Here is a 15,265-nt window from a genome sequence, read left to right on the forward strand (position 1 = left end):
CTGCACGTAGTAAATGCCTTTGGACTGGGCGTACATCATTAAAAAGCAGTAGTCCAGGTTCTGCTTAGTCCTCCACCTGCGGCAGAGAAACGTGGTGAGCGCGCCGGGTGCTGGATTTAAATAGGAAACGTGATCCAGCTCGTGGAGAAGCTGATGGCAAATGGCATCTCCCTTCTGATGTCTAGCTGACTGGCTTGGAATTGCTGGAAAGCACTGGGACTTGCATAGGGAAGAGCCTTGGGGTGAAGTCCCAGCTCTGGGGCTGGACATGCCCCCACCACAGCCACCCAGCTCCATCGGGAAGCAGGTTTAGAGGGTGGATGTGTAAAGGAGCTTTCCCTCTTCGTGCTCAGAAGGGAAATCCCTGCAGTCATTTCATGCAGGGTCTGTGTGTTTTGAAGTTGAGTCTCACCTGACTCTTTCCTTGGGGTCCCCGAAAGATTCCCGCAGGTGGGAGAAATCCGGGTAGAAATGTGGAGATGGGGAAATCACCTCCAGGAGTCCCGAGTGGATTTCCCTGGGGAACCTGTGGGAGAAAGGCAGTGGGAAACATAGGCCTCAGCATCCGAGGAACCACAGCGTGGACCAAGCCGGGGGACGCGGAGCCACAGAGCCAGGACAGCTCCCAGGACAGCCGGGATAAAGGGCAGCAGGAGCAGCCCGGCCAAAGCGGAAAAACTGAGAAAGCAGCTGGCTTCCCTGCTGCCCACACATCCCACAGACGGGCCTCTGTTATTTACTGCGCTTGGAAAAAAACGCGGGTCTGCTTTAAAGAAAAGCTCTAAGCACCACGTACTTTCTGCGGGATTAAATGGACTTGCAGACTGGTACGCCAGAAAAAAAAGAAAAAAAAAAGACTTGCTGGCTTTACAGGCATTTACAGATTTTCCGCATACACCAGTAATTAAAAGCCATTTTGTAGAGATGAAGTTACGCATCTCTGATGAGTTATTTAAAACTCCGCACGGTGCCACGGTTAGGACAGCCGCAGGGATCCTACCTGTTCCCTTTATGTTGATAACAACTGCATATAGTTTCCCTGTCACACAGTTAAGAACCTTCTAAAGAGTCAAACTTAAATTAAAAAAAAAAAAAAAGAAAAGCCCTCTCTCAGCTGAAAATTTTGTATGTACACAAGTCCTGCAAGCAATACCCGGAGATTACTGTAAGTGCAAGAGATAAGCGGCAAAACCAGTTATTTTTACTCTGCCCTTTCGCAGAGCATCTGGTGTAAGGTTGATTTCCTGTGTTTGTCCAGAATCGAGGGAAACAAAGCAGTGAGAATGACAAAAACTGGTCATTATTATTTTTTTCCCCTTCCTTCCTGCTTTCTTGGATTACGTAAAATTTCCAGCTAACGTTTTTGACCCTTCCCCTCCCTGGGCAGCAGGGAAGCAGAAGCTTCTCCCAGGGATGCCAAGATATGCAGGGAGGCAGCAACCGCTTCCCGGCGCTGCAACATGAGCCCGGTGTCGTGTCCCTGCATCCCCTCCATTCAATTTGGGCAGAAAAAAAACACAATTTAAAGTGAATTTGGTGGGGAGGATGGGGGAGGAAGCCCTGGGCGGGGGGAGCCTGGGGGACAGCAAGAAATAAAATCGTGAAGTCAGTTAAAGTTTGAGGCCTTTCCGCGACAGCGCTGGATGATTTCATGGGGATACACAGACGAGCAGCCCGTTATCCGCCGACGGGAGCGTTTTCCTGGCAGCGGCAGGCGCGGGGCGGCCGCCGGCTCGCGCGCCGCAAGATGGAGGGCCGGGCCTTCCCCGTGCGGCTCCGCGCGCGGCCCGGACCGCGGCTCCGCGCCGGGAGCGTGCGGAGCTCCCCGGGCTGCGGCGGAGGCTTCGGAATCGGGCGGCACAGGGATCCCGACCGCGGTCGCCGCCGCCGCCGCGCGTGCCCGGCCGGCTCGTTGTCAACCATCCACCATGGGCTGCTCCACAGGAGAAGCAACGGCAGCAAACGCAGCGCTGCGACAGCCCCTGGGACACGAACGGGAGCTACCGGGCGAGAAAAAATGCAGCCAGCGGCGAGGACAAGGGGAAAATCAAACAGGCTGGAGCAGGAAGAAAAAAATGGAATCTGGGTTTTCAAGTGAAATAAGCCAGTGACGTCGGGCTGTGCTTATCAGCCTGTCCAGTTGCTCTGACTCGGCAGAGCAGGTAGAGGGCTGCACTGAAGGCAGGAACAATTGCCAGGATTACTGCAAATCTAAATAATCCATCTTCTCGCAACGCCAGAGGACAGAAAGAGCAAAACAAAATGGCATGACCGTGTGCGTTAAATACATGCAGGCCCCGAGCAGCCCCCTGGGAGCTGCGCACGGAAAGGAGTGCAGAACAGGCAGAAACTGGGAGCAGCCAGGGAAAAGCCAGGCCAGGATTCAAGAGCAGAGAGAACAACACACCAAGCAGCAAAAATACAACAGAGAAGCGGAGAAGCATGTATTTTCTCTCTACTGAAGCCATTCCCTGGTCTTGCTACATGCACAGACGTACACCAGCAGACAAATGGGGACGTGCTTACAAGCTTTTGATATTTTCTGCCACTCCAGTTGTGTACTGGGCATCTGTCTGAAAACAGAAGTTAAACAGGGTTAGATGGCTCGGTCTGAGCCGGCCCCAGCTCGCCGCAGAAATCACCTTGCAGCCGTGCCGGGCAGCCCGTCGGCGCTGCCGTATCGCTGCGTATCGCTCCGCGTCTCCGCTCCTCCTGCTCCAGCCAGCTCCCCATCCCGACAGTCTCTTAGCAGCTCCCCCTCTTTGGCCAATATTAATCTAAAACTTCACAGGGCAAAATGCACAAGGGCTATTGCGAGACCCGTCCCCACGTGTCCTCCTGGCACTTCTCTCTCTGCCAGGGATGTTCATTTGCCTGAAGCGTTAACTTCTTTTTTTCCCTTCTATACACATTGGCTCTTGTCCAAATGATACTCTTGGCAGAAAAGGATTTCCACCCCTTCTGTGAAGAAAGAGGGGTCTATTTATAAGCATTTACATTTCAGGTTCATTTCAACACAACGGTTCGTCCCTGCAACCAACCTGGCAACCTGTTATGGCTCAGAGGCAAAGGTTAGCAACACAGCACAGCGCTATTTATAGGAGGGATAAACACACCCAGGGCCTGGCACGGGCCTGGAAACACTTTCACAGTGACTGGGACAACAAAATCCCTAAATAAAGGCCAGGAGATCCAGGAGCAAAACGACGCTTGCTGCCTGGTGGCTACCCTGCTGTGGACAGTCCTATCGATCATGCATGTACTCGAGTGCACATGTGAAGTGCAATTTCAACTAGAAAAAAATAGTCAAATTAAACCAAACACAAGAGAGAGTTTTGCTCAAGCAGCTTCAGGTCCCCCATGCTTTGACTTAGTGGCTGTGTGAACAGACAGCAAACTTGTCCTCGAAGGCACACGGTGGCCTGGAGGAAGCCTTGTCCCAGCAGGCAGCACCCAGTCCACGCTCTCCGGGAGCGCTCGGAGCTGCACCTTTTCTTGCCCAAAAAGCACACTTTCCCCTTGGATGTCAATAGAAGCCAGAGATCCCAAATGCTACTCAAATTACTGGCAAACAGGCAGCAAAACCAGGCATTATCTGTGTTCTGTTCCCTTTGACATGCCACTGAGGTTTATCTTTCTCGACGGATTTCCGGAAATTAAGACAAATGCATTTCAGGCTCAAGAAAATAATCCTGAGGGAAAAGTCATGGAGAAAAATAACCATATAAACCCATAGATAAAAGCAGCTCTGGTGGATTAATGTATCAAGGCTCTTTAGCCCCTGGATTCAGCAACTGATTCTGGGCTCCAGATACAGCCACAAAGCAGCATATTAGTCCTAGCCCCAAATAAGTGTGCTGTGGTGCTTGGAGGGGCTTGGTGCTGTTTTACAGGTAGGGCTGAGAAACAATGTTCCTGCTGGAGGGCTTTGGATAACTTGCAGAGAGTGGGAAGTGGAGTCTCACCAGCATCAACAGCCTCTCGAGCATCCCGCAAGCAGCAGCACGATTTGCACCGAGAGAGGAGCACAGCAGCCACGTGGGCAGCCGCTAACGTGGCTCCTTTTCCTGACCTCCATGGCCCAGGCGTGGTGTCATTTTGGGCAGGATGCGGCTAACGATCCCAGTCGGACAGCAGCCCAAGGCCGGGCTTATCTGCCCCACAAGTAGTGGCCGTGACTTCGGGACACGCAGGCGTCCTGTTTGGGACCAAGTGTGGCAGGTTGATGCGGGATGAAGGGGCGCAGCTCTGCCTTACCTCAGCGATGAGGACGACGATGACGGAGTCCTCCTTCTCCTGCTGCGTGAGCTCCGAGATGAGGGAGTTGAGGGTATCTGTAAGGTAGGAATGCACCTCCCGCTTCACGCTGGGGATTCCCATCACGACGGACACTGCTCGGAGCCAAGAGAGGGTTTCAGAGGCCGGGGGTGCAGAGAGAGGACGTTTCGCTCTGTCCCCCGTGACCGCCTTGTGGTTTACCTGCTTGTTGCCATGCTCCATCATTAAAAACTGACAGTGATCAATATGTTAGTGAGTGCCTGGACTACAAGGGTTCCCTTATTCCTGTCCCATGGCCCTAGTGCCAACCAGCAGCACCCCCAGCACTCCAGGCTTGATGGGCACGTCAAGGGCACCAGGAACCCACTGCTCACATAGGGTCGGGTGGTAACTTCAAGACCAACATTGTTCTCCAAATCCCTCCCGTGGACATAGGCATCTCGGGTCAGGAGGGATAAATTGGCTGTTGGGTTTTTTTTGCAATTTGGGGGTGGGAGGATCTTCTAGTAACCAAAGTCCTGCTCCAGGCGGCCTGGTCTCCTCAAGCGGGTTAAGGTCTCCATGAAACGCACTGCAAACTGTGCTCTTATCTGAACCACCTTCCAGGTAAAATCTAGAGCACTCTGGAAACGGAAAGCAGCACAAAACACCGGACAGCAGCATCAAGAACATTTTAGTGCTGGTCCAAAGCAGAGAGAGCATGCCCCCACACACCACAGGCACCACATGGCTTCTCCACCCCATGTGCACCGCAACAAGGAAGCTCGCATGAAGCATGCGGCCGTTCCTCCGGTCCCGCTCAGCACCACGCACCGGCCAGGCCCGGAGGAACGGGGCACCAAGGCACCAAGTGAGAGCAAGAGCACCAGAAGCAGCACTAATTCCCATTTACCTCCAGTGCGCCCCTGTCCTACATGCACGGCTGGCTGCAGACTGTTCTCCTTTGACAGCAAATGTGGCAAATGATGGAAGATGGTGGGAAGGTGCAGCACATTCTTGTTGGTGATATTCCACAGTTTTAACTTGGTTTCGTCTTAAAAAGGAAAAGGGAATCAATATGCAAGGAACGGTATGTAGGAAGAGATTGCAAGGCAAGAGCCTTTCTAGAGAAGTGTGGCCGCCCGAGACTACTGCCGGGTTATAAAACAAAATCAGGCCAACCTTTAACATGCTATCACAAACCCAATTAAAGTTCAGCAGGAGCCATGAGGGCCTTAAAGAAGTCCCAAAATATTTGGGAAGGAGGGGGGAGAATGAAGATCAAATGAAGATCAAATCTGATCTTTCTGTAGAGATACATCTTTCTTCAGCTGAGCAACTTAAAAGTGAATAAATAAATAAATAAATTGGCAAAAGGTGCTCAGCCAGCCTAGCTCCTTCCTCCCCCCTCTCCTCAGATATCCATTTTCCATATGGATTCAGTACAGCCATAGGAAATGGCATGTATGACTTGCAAGAAAAAAAAAAAAAAAGCTTGTAAGCAAGCAAGTTAGCAAATATCATCTGCAGAGGCAAATCTCAGTGCTTGATGATGCAGACGCACCGCTAGTTCCACTGGAGTTTAAGAGTTTCCAAGCCCGTTGAATTAAATAACAACTAAAAAACCCTTTTGCTTGCACCAGGGGAGAGAAAAGCACCGTCCGGTCTGCGCCCTACACACCCCTCGCTACCTCCTCACTAGCAACAGCCTCAAAACAGCCCGAGCCGCTCAACGTCTCTGTCACTCACCAGATAAGCTGCTCCAGGTGCGGTTGATATCCCGCAGCGCCTGCTTCTCCGAGATGGCCCTCTTGATCTCCTCCAGGACCAGGTTGAGCTCCTTGGAGCGCTTGAGGCTCTCCTGCTCCGCGGCGTGCAGGCGGTCGCGGAGCGCCAGGAACTCCCGCTGGTAGATGTCCACCACGTCACCTGCCGACGCAAAGCGAGAGGTGCTGCTTCTGCTCCTTCCTCCTCGTCGGGAGGAGTCTCAAGCCACAGGAGAGAGGCTCGTGGTTCGTATGTCCTCCTGTAAAATGCTCCTGCATTTCACGCAACGGGCTCTGCTAGCTCGTTACGATGAGCAACCCCGAAAGCAACGGCCCTTTCACCGGGGAATGTGCATCTTGCTCACGCGAGCGTATTGACACCAAATGCTCCAGCAGTCTCCAGTCTGAGGGCAGCTTTGCTTGCAAAACTATAATTAAAACCCTACTTCCATTTTTCTCGTAGGTTTCCAGGTCATACAGAAATACGACTTGGTTTATGTACCTATACATATATATATGCATGAATGTATGTATGTAAGTTAAGACATGGGGGCGAAAATAAAGCAAAGTGACATATTGAGAGGAGGGGATTGGGCTAAGGCATTAGTTTTAAGTGCAATATTCTGATCCCTCTCCTGCGTGTGAGGCGCCGACCACCTCAGCAAGCAGCTGGAGCCGAGTGAAGAACTGAGAGCGCTGCTGTTGGACCTGTTCAAACCACGCTCCATTAAGGAACACACGTATTTTTAATTGCCTTGCTGCCTGCTCGAGCTCTGCTGGGGTGCACGAGTTGAGGAGCACATGTCTAAGAGCACTCGAGTGAGAAACACCGGCGACGGGCGCGCAGAGCCCGTACGTGCTGCGCTCACGGCCCCGCTGCCGAGGCCAGAGCAGACACGGCACAAATCCCAGCACCCGACCCCACGCCGAAGCCGAGGGACCCTCCGGCACGGCTTCGGAAGAGCCTCCTAAATAGATTTCAAAGCCAAAGCTTATTACACTAATCCAATCCCTCTGCAACAGGGCAGAGGGAAGAACATTGCACGGCAATTCCTGCAACAAGCTGCTTGCATTTACGGAGATAGGAGTGCTTGCATATGCACCTTAAGGTTGCATCGTAAATATAATGCCTAAACTAGAGCAATAAAGACTTTTTATTCCAAAGCAACACAGCATCAGCATGCCTTTTTTAAGCACTAAAACTGTTCAGAGCCTTCAGCCGTAACTAACTATACAATAGCTGGGAGCGGACTCAGTCATTTATGAACTTCCTGTGCCATTTCTTCCCCCATTACTAACAAACTCTGCGAACTCAGGGAAAAAATGCACTTTTATCTCTGGTCACTCATGTGTTCACGCCGAGCACAAGGCTGCGCCTCTCAGGACCATGCTCAAAGCGCGCTTATCCACCGAATTTTAGACCCATAGCCCGAACACGGCCACGATGTCAGCCTCCAAACAGCACCAAGCTTGGTAAGAGGTCAGGAGACGCTCAAGTTTTAATAGCTGGGGCGGTTGGAAGCTGCCACTTGGGTGCTGGAAGGATCAACCACAGCACAAAAGAAAAGCTTCACTGAACTCATCGTGTTTAGGACGTTTACTTTGCTGTTGGGGTCCTAAATTGAGGTTCTCATCGACTTTGGGGGAATCAAAAGGGCTCAGCAGGTCCCTAAGAAGTCCAGAACTACTGTGTTGGGGCTTCCAGACAGGGCTAAATGTAAGTTAGAGCCACCGAAAAAAAAAAAAAAAAGACATCCTGACTGCACTAAGAGTTTCTCTTTTGTTGTCCATAAAGCTAAAAAAAAAAGAAGAGGGAGGGATTGAAGATCAAGCATCTTCAACCCGAAGCAGGGGGTCCCAAGACAACACGACTTCCAAGGCAAGTGCTCTTCAATACTCTTGCCCAGCACAAGTTTTCCCCGTGGGGTCTCTTCCCCCAGCCAGGAGGTTCTGAAGGATTCTCTGCGTTAGACCCCGGGAAACCCTCGCACGGGGGTCACCTTCGGCCCTTAGGTATTTCTTCCTGATTCCCTGCAGCACGGTGGGGAGCGGAGGAAGCTACAGCGGGGCCGTCACGCTGCCTCTCTGACAAGCCGCCCGTTGGGCGTCCTCCAAAGAAAGCAAAGACCAGGCGCTCACAGCGCCGGCCCTTCCTTCTTCCTGCCCGACATTTCTCACTTTCTGCTCACAGAGAGGATGGAAATTATCTTAAAAATGCTGGAAACAAAACACAGGATAACAGCCAACCCCACGAGCGGCCTTGGGAATTTGCTGGAGGAGATCGTATGTCCAACGCATTCCAGATGCACCTGATCTTCACCTGATGGTACCTCCCCCTCAATCACAAGAATGCACCTTTTAGCTTCAAAATAGTCAAGCTTATACTTTTTACTACTTAAATCTTCTAATGCAAATAAGCTACACCCGTGAACACCAGCAAGGAGCAAATCCCTCCCTGTTTTTCCACGGAGCAGTGGAGGGATCCGTATTTGCAGGATGCTCGAACCGCTTGGCGCCGGGCGCACCGGGCATGGACGCTATGGACCCAAACCGCAGCTCCGGGCCGGCATCCGAGCGCATCCCTGGAGCAGGGCGAAGGCAACGCTTGGCGCTTAATGGCTTTTACTCCGGAGCGCTGCCCTTGCTTTGTGTCAGCTGGAGAAGGGAAAAGGCTCCTTAATTAAAATTTCGGGGAATGGAAAAGGTGGCCGTGCCCGCTGGAACGCTCCGGGGCAAAACCCAAGCCAGGCAGCAGGTTTCCCGCGTGCCGCCAGCAGCGCCGCTGGGGAGAAGCTGGCCCCCATCTCCAGAAGTGTTTTTGGACGCCGAGGTGATTTGCTGCTGGTGGAGCTGAACGCATTTTTCAGCTCGTGTCAGCTCAGCGCAGACCCTCTGCTTCGCTTTCAAAGCAGAAAGATTCTCCCCCTACGTATTTATTACATTCCTTCCGAGTGCAAAGATTATAGAGCTCTTAAAATATCCCAAGACTCAAGTGTTCTAGGACAGAAACTCCTAGCCTATTAAAAAAAGGCTCCCCGTACTTTGTGGTTTACTTTTCCTGGAGAGATAACGCATCGCTTTGGGCTTAAAATATACCGGTTTAATGAAGATGGAAAGTCAGTGTGACGTGTCGGTTCGCAGGACAGAGCTGGGATACCAAAACCCTCCCAGACCTGGGCACAAAGTATTTGGAAGCGAAACGGTGCTTATCCCAAATCCTATCGACTCCTTGCTGCCTCTAATATTGGCACTCAGCGGGATTTCAACAGCAGTGCCTGGAAACCTGCTCTCCTCAAGGGGAAAAGCTGCTTTTGGGCAACTTTGCGCAGCCCGAGAGGGCGACGCTGCTGCCCGAGGCGCTGTGGGGACCCGGATGCCAACAGATGCCATCAGCCACGGCCACCTCAGGGGCGCCAGCGGGGCCAGGGGTCTCCAGGTCTTACTTTTAGTTTTCTTTTGTGTTTTCCCATTCTCTCTTTGGCATCCTGGACACCGAAGAGCACCCGGACACAGCTTAGAGAGGTCCGAGACGCTGCCCGCGACGCTTCCCCGCGTTGCAATCCCCGTTTGGCTGCAAAGCGACACAGTTCATGAAAAGCGTTTCTCCATGGTGGACAATTCGGTGGCTTTGCTCTTATTTAAGTGGCTATTTGGTGAAAAAAAAGTGTCTGCTAGCAGAGGGAAGGGCTGGGGCGCTCTGTTAACCCAACCTGATTCCGAAAGAGCTTCCAGGCATGAAACCAGATGAAAATCCCACCTTGAAGTCTTTCAGGGTCATTCCCATACCTATTTGTCAGAAATTTTATAATCCTGTGTTCTGTATTAGTCTTTCAAATCGCACTGCAGCCTCCCAGGGAGCCCTTGTGCATTTTAAATACATCCATATTTCAGGACCAATTAGTTTGGGGTTTGTTCTTTGAAGATAACCTCTCCCGGCAGAGCAGACCGATGGCCAAAGTCAGAGCTTTCCCTCCCTGCTCACGAGCAAATGCAAAGGCTTTTGCTGCCTGGATTTGCCTCTCATTAGGAAGAGCTTAGAGAGACTTTGTTTAACAAAACTAAAAACCATGCCCAAACCTCTAAACTATTTATCTTTATAAAATCTTGGCTGACAAAGAGCAACTGCGAATTTTGACCCATGTGTTGCAAGTGTGGGAGTCAACACGAACCTACCGGTTTCCAGCGCTGAAACAGCTGAAAGAAAATTAAGTTCCTGATGCCAAAAGGAGAGCAGAAAGTTAAATGTCCTACATTAAAGTTTTCCTAGCAGACTCTCTGCTTTATTTTAAACACACCTAATTAATAACCATGGCACCGATGAGACTCTTGGAGTCAGATTATCGTTAGTGATTTTATGTTGTGATACTTAATGATTTATACAGCCCTGGTGGGGCTTGCATGTGTTACGCTCTAGATTGCCCTGATGGAATTACAACATTAATTAGATATTTTGCTAACGTAATTTCTCGAGACCATTAAAATGTATATAAGAAGCTACCGTGCCGCATCGGTGAATCAAATGTGGCTACCCAAAATACCTCCAAAACAACAAAAAAAATCACTGCCCTTTCCAGGTAGGGTAAAGACTGAACAAGTCTCTCTCCCCTGAAGCAAAGCCTGAAGAAACGAGCCAGGCTCTCATGAGCAGGATCAGATCAGACCGCTTCGTGAGCCAGCAGATGGTTTCTTCCAGTTCCAGATTCATATTTTAAAATCACAGACTTTGACAGCAGGTTTTATAAACTAGCACCAGGTTTTGCAAAAGAAACGGTTTCCATTTTTTCTGGGGCTTTATCTACCTGTTGAAGGGATTTAGCGTGACATTTCGCATGTCCACAGAGCAGTTAAGGAGAAGGGAGGGAGGAGGCCGAATATTTCCATCGATCAGAAGGGAAACAACACAGTATTAAGCAGTCAGTTTTCATCATAGCAAAAGGTTAACTATCAAGAGAAAGCCCGAAGGTTTTGTATTAAAACTAGTGTCTGATAGATTTATTAAGGAGATGGAGATGAATTCGTGGCGGAGCCAAATCCGGCGATGGCGCAGAGACAAGTTAGTGCAAACCAGAAACAAACCCAATGACCAGACAAAAAGGCAAATTAATGTCAGTGCTGATGGATGCAAATCGATGGGGGTAATCAAGCCATTTCTTGCACGGTTCTTAATTAAGGACATTAACCAGGATGGAGAGAAGAGCCTCTGGTGAAGGCTGCAGCTCTGCAGGTAGCAGGACGGCGGGGGAGACGAGCACGGTGCTCCATGGGCACCACGGAGAACGGGAGGATCGTAACGTTATTAAAATGATTCAGCCTCATCCAAGAGCAGTTCCCACCTCATCTGCAAACCAGCCTTATTGCAGACTTAAAAGGGGCTTGAGAAGAGGGTGGTGCAAATGATCAAAGGAGAAGCAGCCCCGCTCCGCGAGGAAGGGGGGAAGCGAGATCACTCATTTAGGATGGGCAAAATAATGGGGCCGGTGATGAAAAGCGTGTAAAATGGAGTGATATAATGAAAATATAGCACAGGCTTCCGTTTGCCTTGTCTCCAGAAATGGAGTAAGCGACCAGTCATTTAAAAACGCTGTTAATTTGAAACTGATAAAAGGAAATGTGTCACATGGAAAGAAAAGCGTATTATTTCCACTGCCAAGGAAAAATGCTGCAACTAGGAATTTAAACTGGAGATGTGGGGCTATTTCAAGCACGGAGGCCCCAAGCAATGGGCCTGAGAGCTCCAGATGGGGAGATAAGTCACCTCCGCAGGGAGCCCCTTGGCCCGGGTGAGGCTCCGTCCGCCCTCCCGGGCACCTTTTCATTGCTGTTTGGGATAAAGCCCCAAATCTCTCCGTCTCCCCTCCTGCAACACAACTTCACCAGGAACACTGCAGCTTTCCTTCACCAAAGCAAAGCTAATTCATTAGCAATCTAATTATTTACCTGTGTAGCGTAAATCCAGATTTCTAAGAGTTTGCTCTCACATGGAAAGCAAAGGCTTGTTCTCATTTTTTTTTTGTTATACCCTTTATTGGATTGCGGAATAAAAATATGCTGAAAGTGAACAAAATATAACATTACAGAAACCACGGGCCATTAAACTTTGAAATAATTGCTGCTCTGAGGGATTTTTAAGGGTACATCTCACATGTGGGTACAGAATTTAACCCAAAGGGTTATTTCCTCTTTATTATTTCCTCCAGCGTGGCAAAGGCTGCCCCAGAGGTTCCTCATTCCTGCTGCAGTGACCGTGGGGGACCACAGAGGCCACGGCAGCGAGACCAGCAACACCCGCTGCGTGTGGATTCGGGAGAGTGGTGGGAAGAAAGGGGGAAAAAGGATGGGAACGTATCTGCATGGTCCCTCTTAACAAAGCAAACGTGGGTGTACTTTAAAAGACTATGCACGTACGTAATGCACCGTCCTGCCTGCATGCACACAAGGCAAATGCTCCGAGCTGCATCTGAGGGGAGCAAGGACAGACGCTACCTGTGACACCACCTTACAGTGCAAAACGGGTGCTGGGCTCCTGCAAATGCACCTACATTTACATTGCTGATACTGTAGCAGCTGCTTCCAGCTGGTGAGGATGTCAAAGCGCATCAGTCTTGGCGCTGGCTGGGCCACAGGTTGTTTTCCCTGTCGCTTGTGACCGCCGGCTCCGTGGTGGCTTGCGAGTGGTCACATGCCATACAAGCCAAATCACACACGCTTTGCTCTCAGGATTTGCTGAGCTCCTGACTGTGTCTTTCCCCTTCTCCTTCTGCAGTTCCCATAGCAGGTACCAAAACTAGTGAGTAAAAGCTTAGGGACAGGGACAACGCCGAGGAAACTGCTGGTGTCCAGGGTGTGCAGAGGTGCTCTGCAAGCAAGGGTGCAGCAAGGCCACCCTCCCGGCGCTTTAAAGCAACAGGAAAACGTCCAGCAGAGCAAACATCCTCAAACTCCCCTAGGAAAACCTTCTTGTTCCAGCCTAATTATATAAATTACAAAACAGAGGCCTCGATCCACCAAAGCCAACGCAGTCATGTACCCAGCGTGGTGCCGGACCGCTGCCGGCTCTGCCTCTCTCAGGAGCGGAGTGAGAGGAGTCCCTCCAGGAAGGCAAGCTGATCTTGGCAAAGGTCAGCGTGTTAATCATCACGCCCTTTCTCCGGCAGCAGCTGCTGCTAATTGCCTGTGAAGGAGTCGAAATGAAATTCTTGTTAATCCTCCTCCCCACATTACTGCGATCCAGCAGCATCGTCGCGTCCTCCCCTCCTCGGATGACCACAAGGGACAGACGTTTTGCAGCTCATGCACTGGCTGGGCCCATCTCGAGAGAGATGCAGCATGAGCAGATGGGGGAAAAAATCCACTCTTCAAATTCACACCTACCTTCCTGATAAGCAACAGTAAGTTGGCATGTTTTGCTTCCTCCCTTCCTTTTAAGCAAGGCCATTGCACTAATCGCTCCATTAAAGCTACCAACAGACTCAGAACAGCAGAAATTGTGGAGCACGGGGACTTTGTTTAATCAATAACATATGAAGCTTTTGGCGGAGCTGAGCATATGGAAGAATTTTACAAGAACAAAATAAAGGATTGCTGTATTATAAATCAGAGAACACATATGGAAAAGTTAAAGTGATGAACTAAGTCACAGAGATATCAAGGAAATCACAGAAGTTCTGGCTGCAGTCCCTGGCTCCATTTATGTTAATAGCAGTGAACTTCAATGCGAGTCAGGTTTTACTTCTTTTTTTTTTTTTTTTTTCCAAAAGAGTAACTGATTTGTAATGCAGGCAACCGTATGAGAGTGAAAGGATTTTTAGTGTTCCCTTCCCTCCGCTGTCTCTCTGTGTAAATTGCACATCTTGTCTACCTACAGGTACGCAGAGGCAGCCCGACTACAATTTCCCCATTGTGCCGATGCCTGATGAGATGCACAACTGCTCGTGAGCAGAAGCAGATTCTTAAATCACCCGACTGTGGGATGAGCTGATCAGAACTGCATTGTGTTTCAGGAGTCTTAAATCGTTTGCAGGATGCTTGACATAAAATGGACGCAAAACCCCTTAAAAATTACTCGGCATTAATATTTGAAATATTTATTCCCCAGGGTGCAAGCTTGTAACACGAGCACTTAATGGGGTACATTTTCTTCTCTCCAGAGGAAAAACAAAGCCTTGCCATTAAAAAGCACACTCAGACCAACTATAGTCTTGATGCTATCTCAGCTCCCGTTTCATTTTATATGGTAGGATAATCCCTGGGAAGAAAATCATACCACGAAGAAGACTAAGACGACTTGTTTCTCCTTTTTCCATTCAACGGGCAAGAAAACATGAGAAAGGGCTATCAAATAATGCTGTCAACCTCCTCCTGCCTAACTCAGGGCAGCAAGCTCTAGAAATAGAGTGCAACCTCCTGCCTTGCAAAAACCATTTCACCAAAAGTGCAATCCCAACCAGCTCTGCTGCAAACAGCACGGGAGGGTAATTCCACTTCTCCCTATGCAAAACCAAGGGGATGGAAATGGCAGCAGGGCCTGGTTGACCGGCTGGACCCGTGAGCTGATGCAGCTGGAAAACGCAGCACCCGAATTGAGGGCTTCATCTTCCGCCCGCTCATCCCGCCGCCCTTGCAGCCCTCTGAGCGCCGGCGGGAAGGAAGCCGGATGCACAGCAGGGCTAGGGTGTCCTTTTGGACAGCAGCCCAAAATGAGAGCAATTTAAATGGCTCGTAAAGCCACAGCCCTTGGAGGTTTTGCCTTCCTGCAATGCCAGGGCGGCAAAATGGCTTAAAGACGATGCACTGATTCATACAGGGTGCTGCTCAAAACCTCCAAATCAGGTTGCTTCCACCAGCCCAGGGCTGCAGGACCACAATATTCAGGCTGTATTTTGTGACCGTCCTTAAAGTGCTCTTTAGTCCCAGGCGCTTGTGAGCAGAGTCCCAAGGTTCAGTGCAGGATACAGATTAAATCCGAGACAGGATGCTGAGCACAAAGGCATGAAGAAAAATAAAATACAAAGCAATCCGCAGTTCACACATCCCATTTCCTCAAAACACGTCTATTTAAATGCATTTGGGTTCTCAGTATTTCACACACGGTTACCTCAACTGGTGGCACATACACAGTAATGCTAATTGCTCTGTGGGCTGCCGCGGCTCCGTTTGCTGGACTTCACACTGCGAGGGCAGCCCTGGCGCAGAGCAATGCAATTCGGCGCGCTGGGTCGCTGCAAGGTGAATGCAAGATGGGC

The 15,265-nt window shown here is 50.2% G+C and overlaps 1 protein-coding gene across 1 annotated transcript in view; it reads right to left on the bottom strand.

Moving 5' to 3' along the window:
* MGAT4B (alpha-1,3-mannosyl-glycoprotein 4-beta-N-acetylglucosaminyltransferase B) overlaps positions 1-15,265 on the bottom strand; it is a 46,067-nt gene that overhangs the window by 9,074 nt on the left and 21,728 nt on the right. The window contains exons 2-7 of the mRNA XM_088536856.1: positions 6,007-6,186; positions 5,171-5,311; positions 4,258-4,391; positions 2,527-2,573; positions 413-526; positions 1-76 (exon numbers count right to left, since the gene is read on the bottom strand). Of these exons, the coding sequence (XP_088392982.1) occupies positions 1-76; positions 413-526; positions 2,527-2,573; positions 4,258-4,391; positions 5,171-5,311; positions 6,007-6,186 (692 nt within the window). The remainder of the gene's footprint in view (positions 77-412; positions 527-2,526; positions 2,574-4,257; positions 4,392-5,170; positions 5,312-6,006; positions 6,187-15,265) is intronic.

Source organism: Tinamus guttatus, unplaced genomic scaffold (genome assembly GCF_059628265.1).
Source record: "Tinamus guttatus ecotype Peru unplaced genomic scaffold, ASM5962826v1 Tinamus_guttatus_pri_ptg000710l, whole genome shotgun sequence".
Lineage (NCBI taxonomy): Eukaryota > Metazoa > Chordata > Aves > Tinamiformes > Tinamidae > Tinamus > Tinamus guttatus.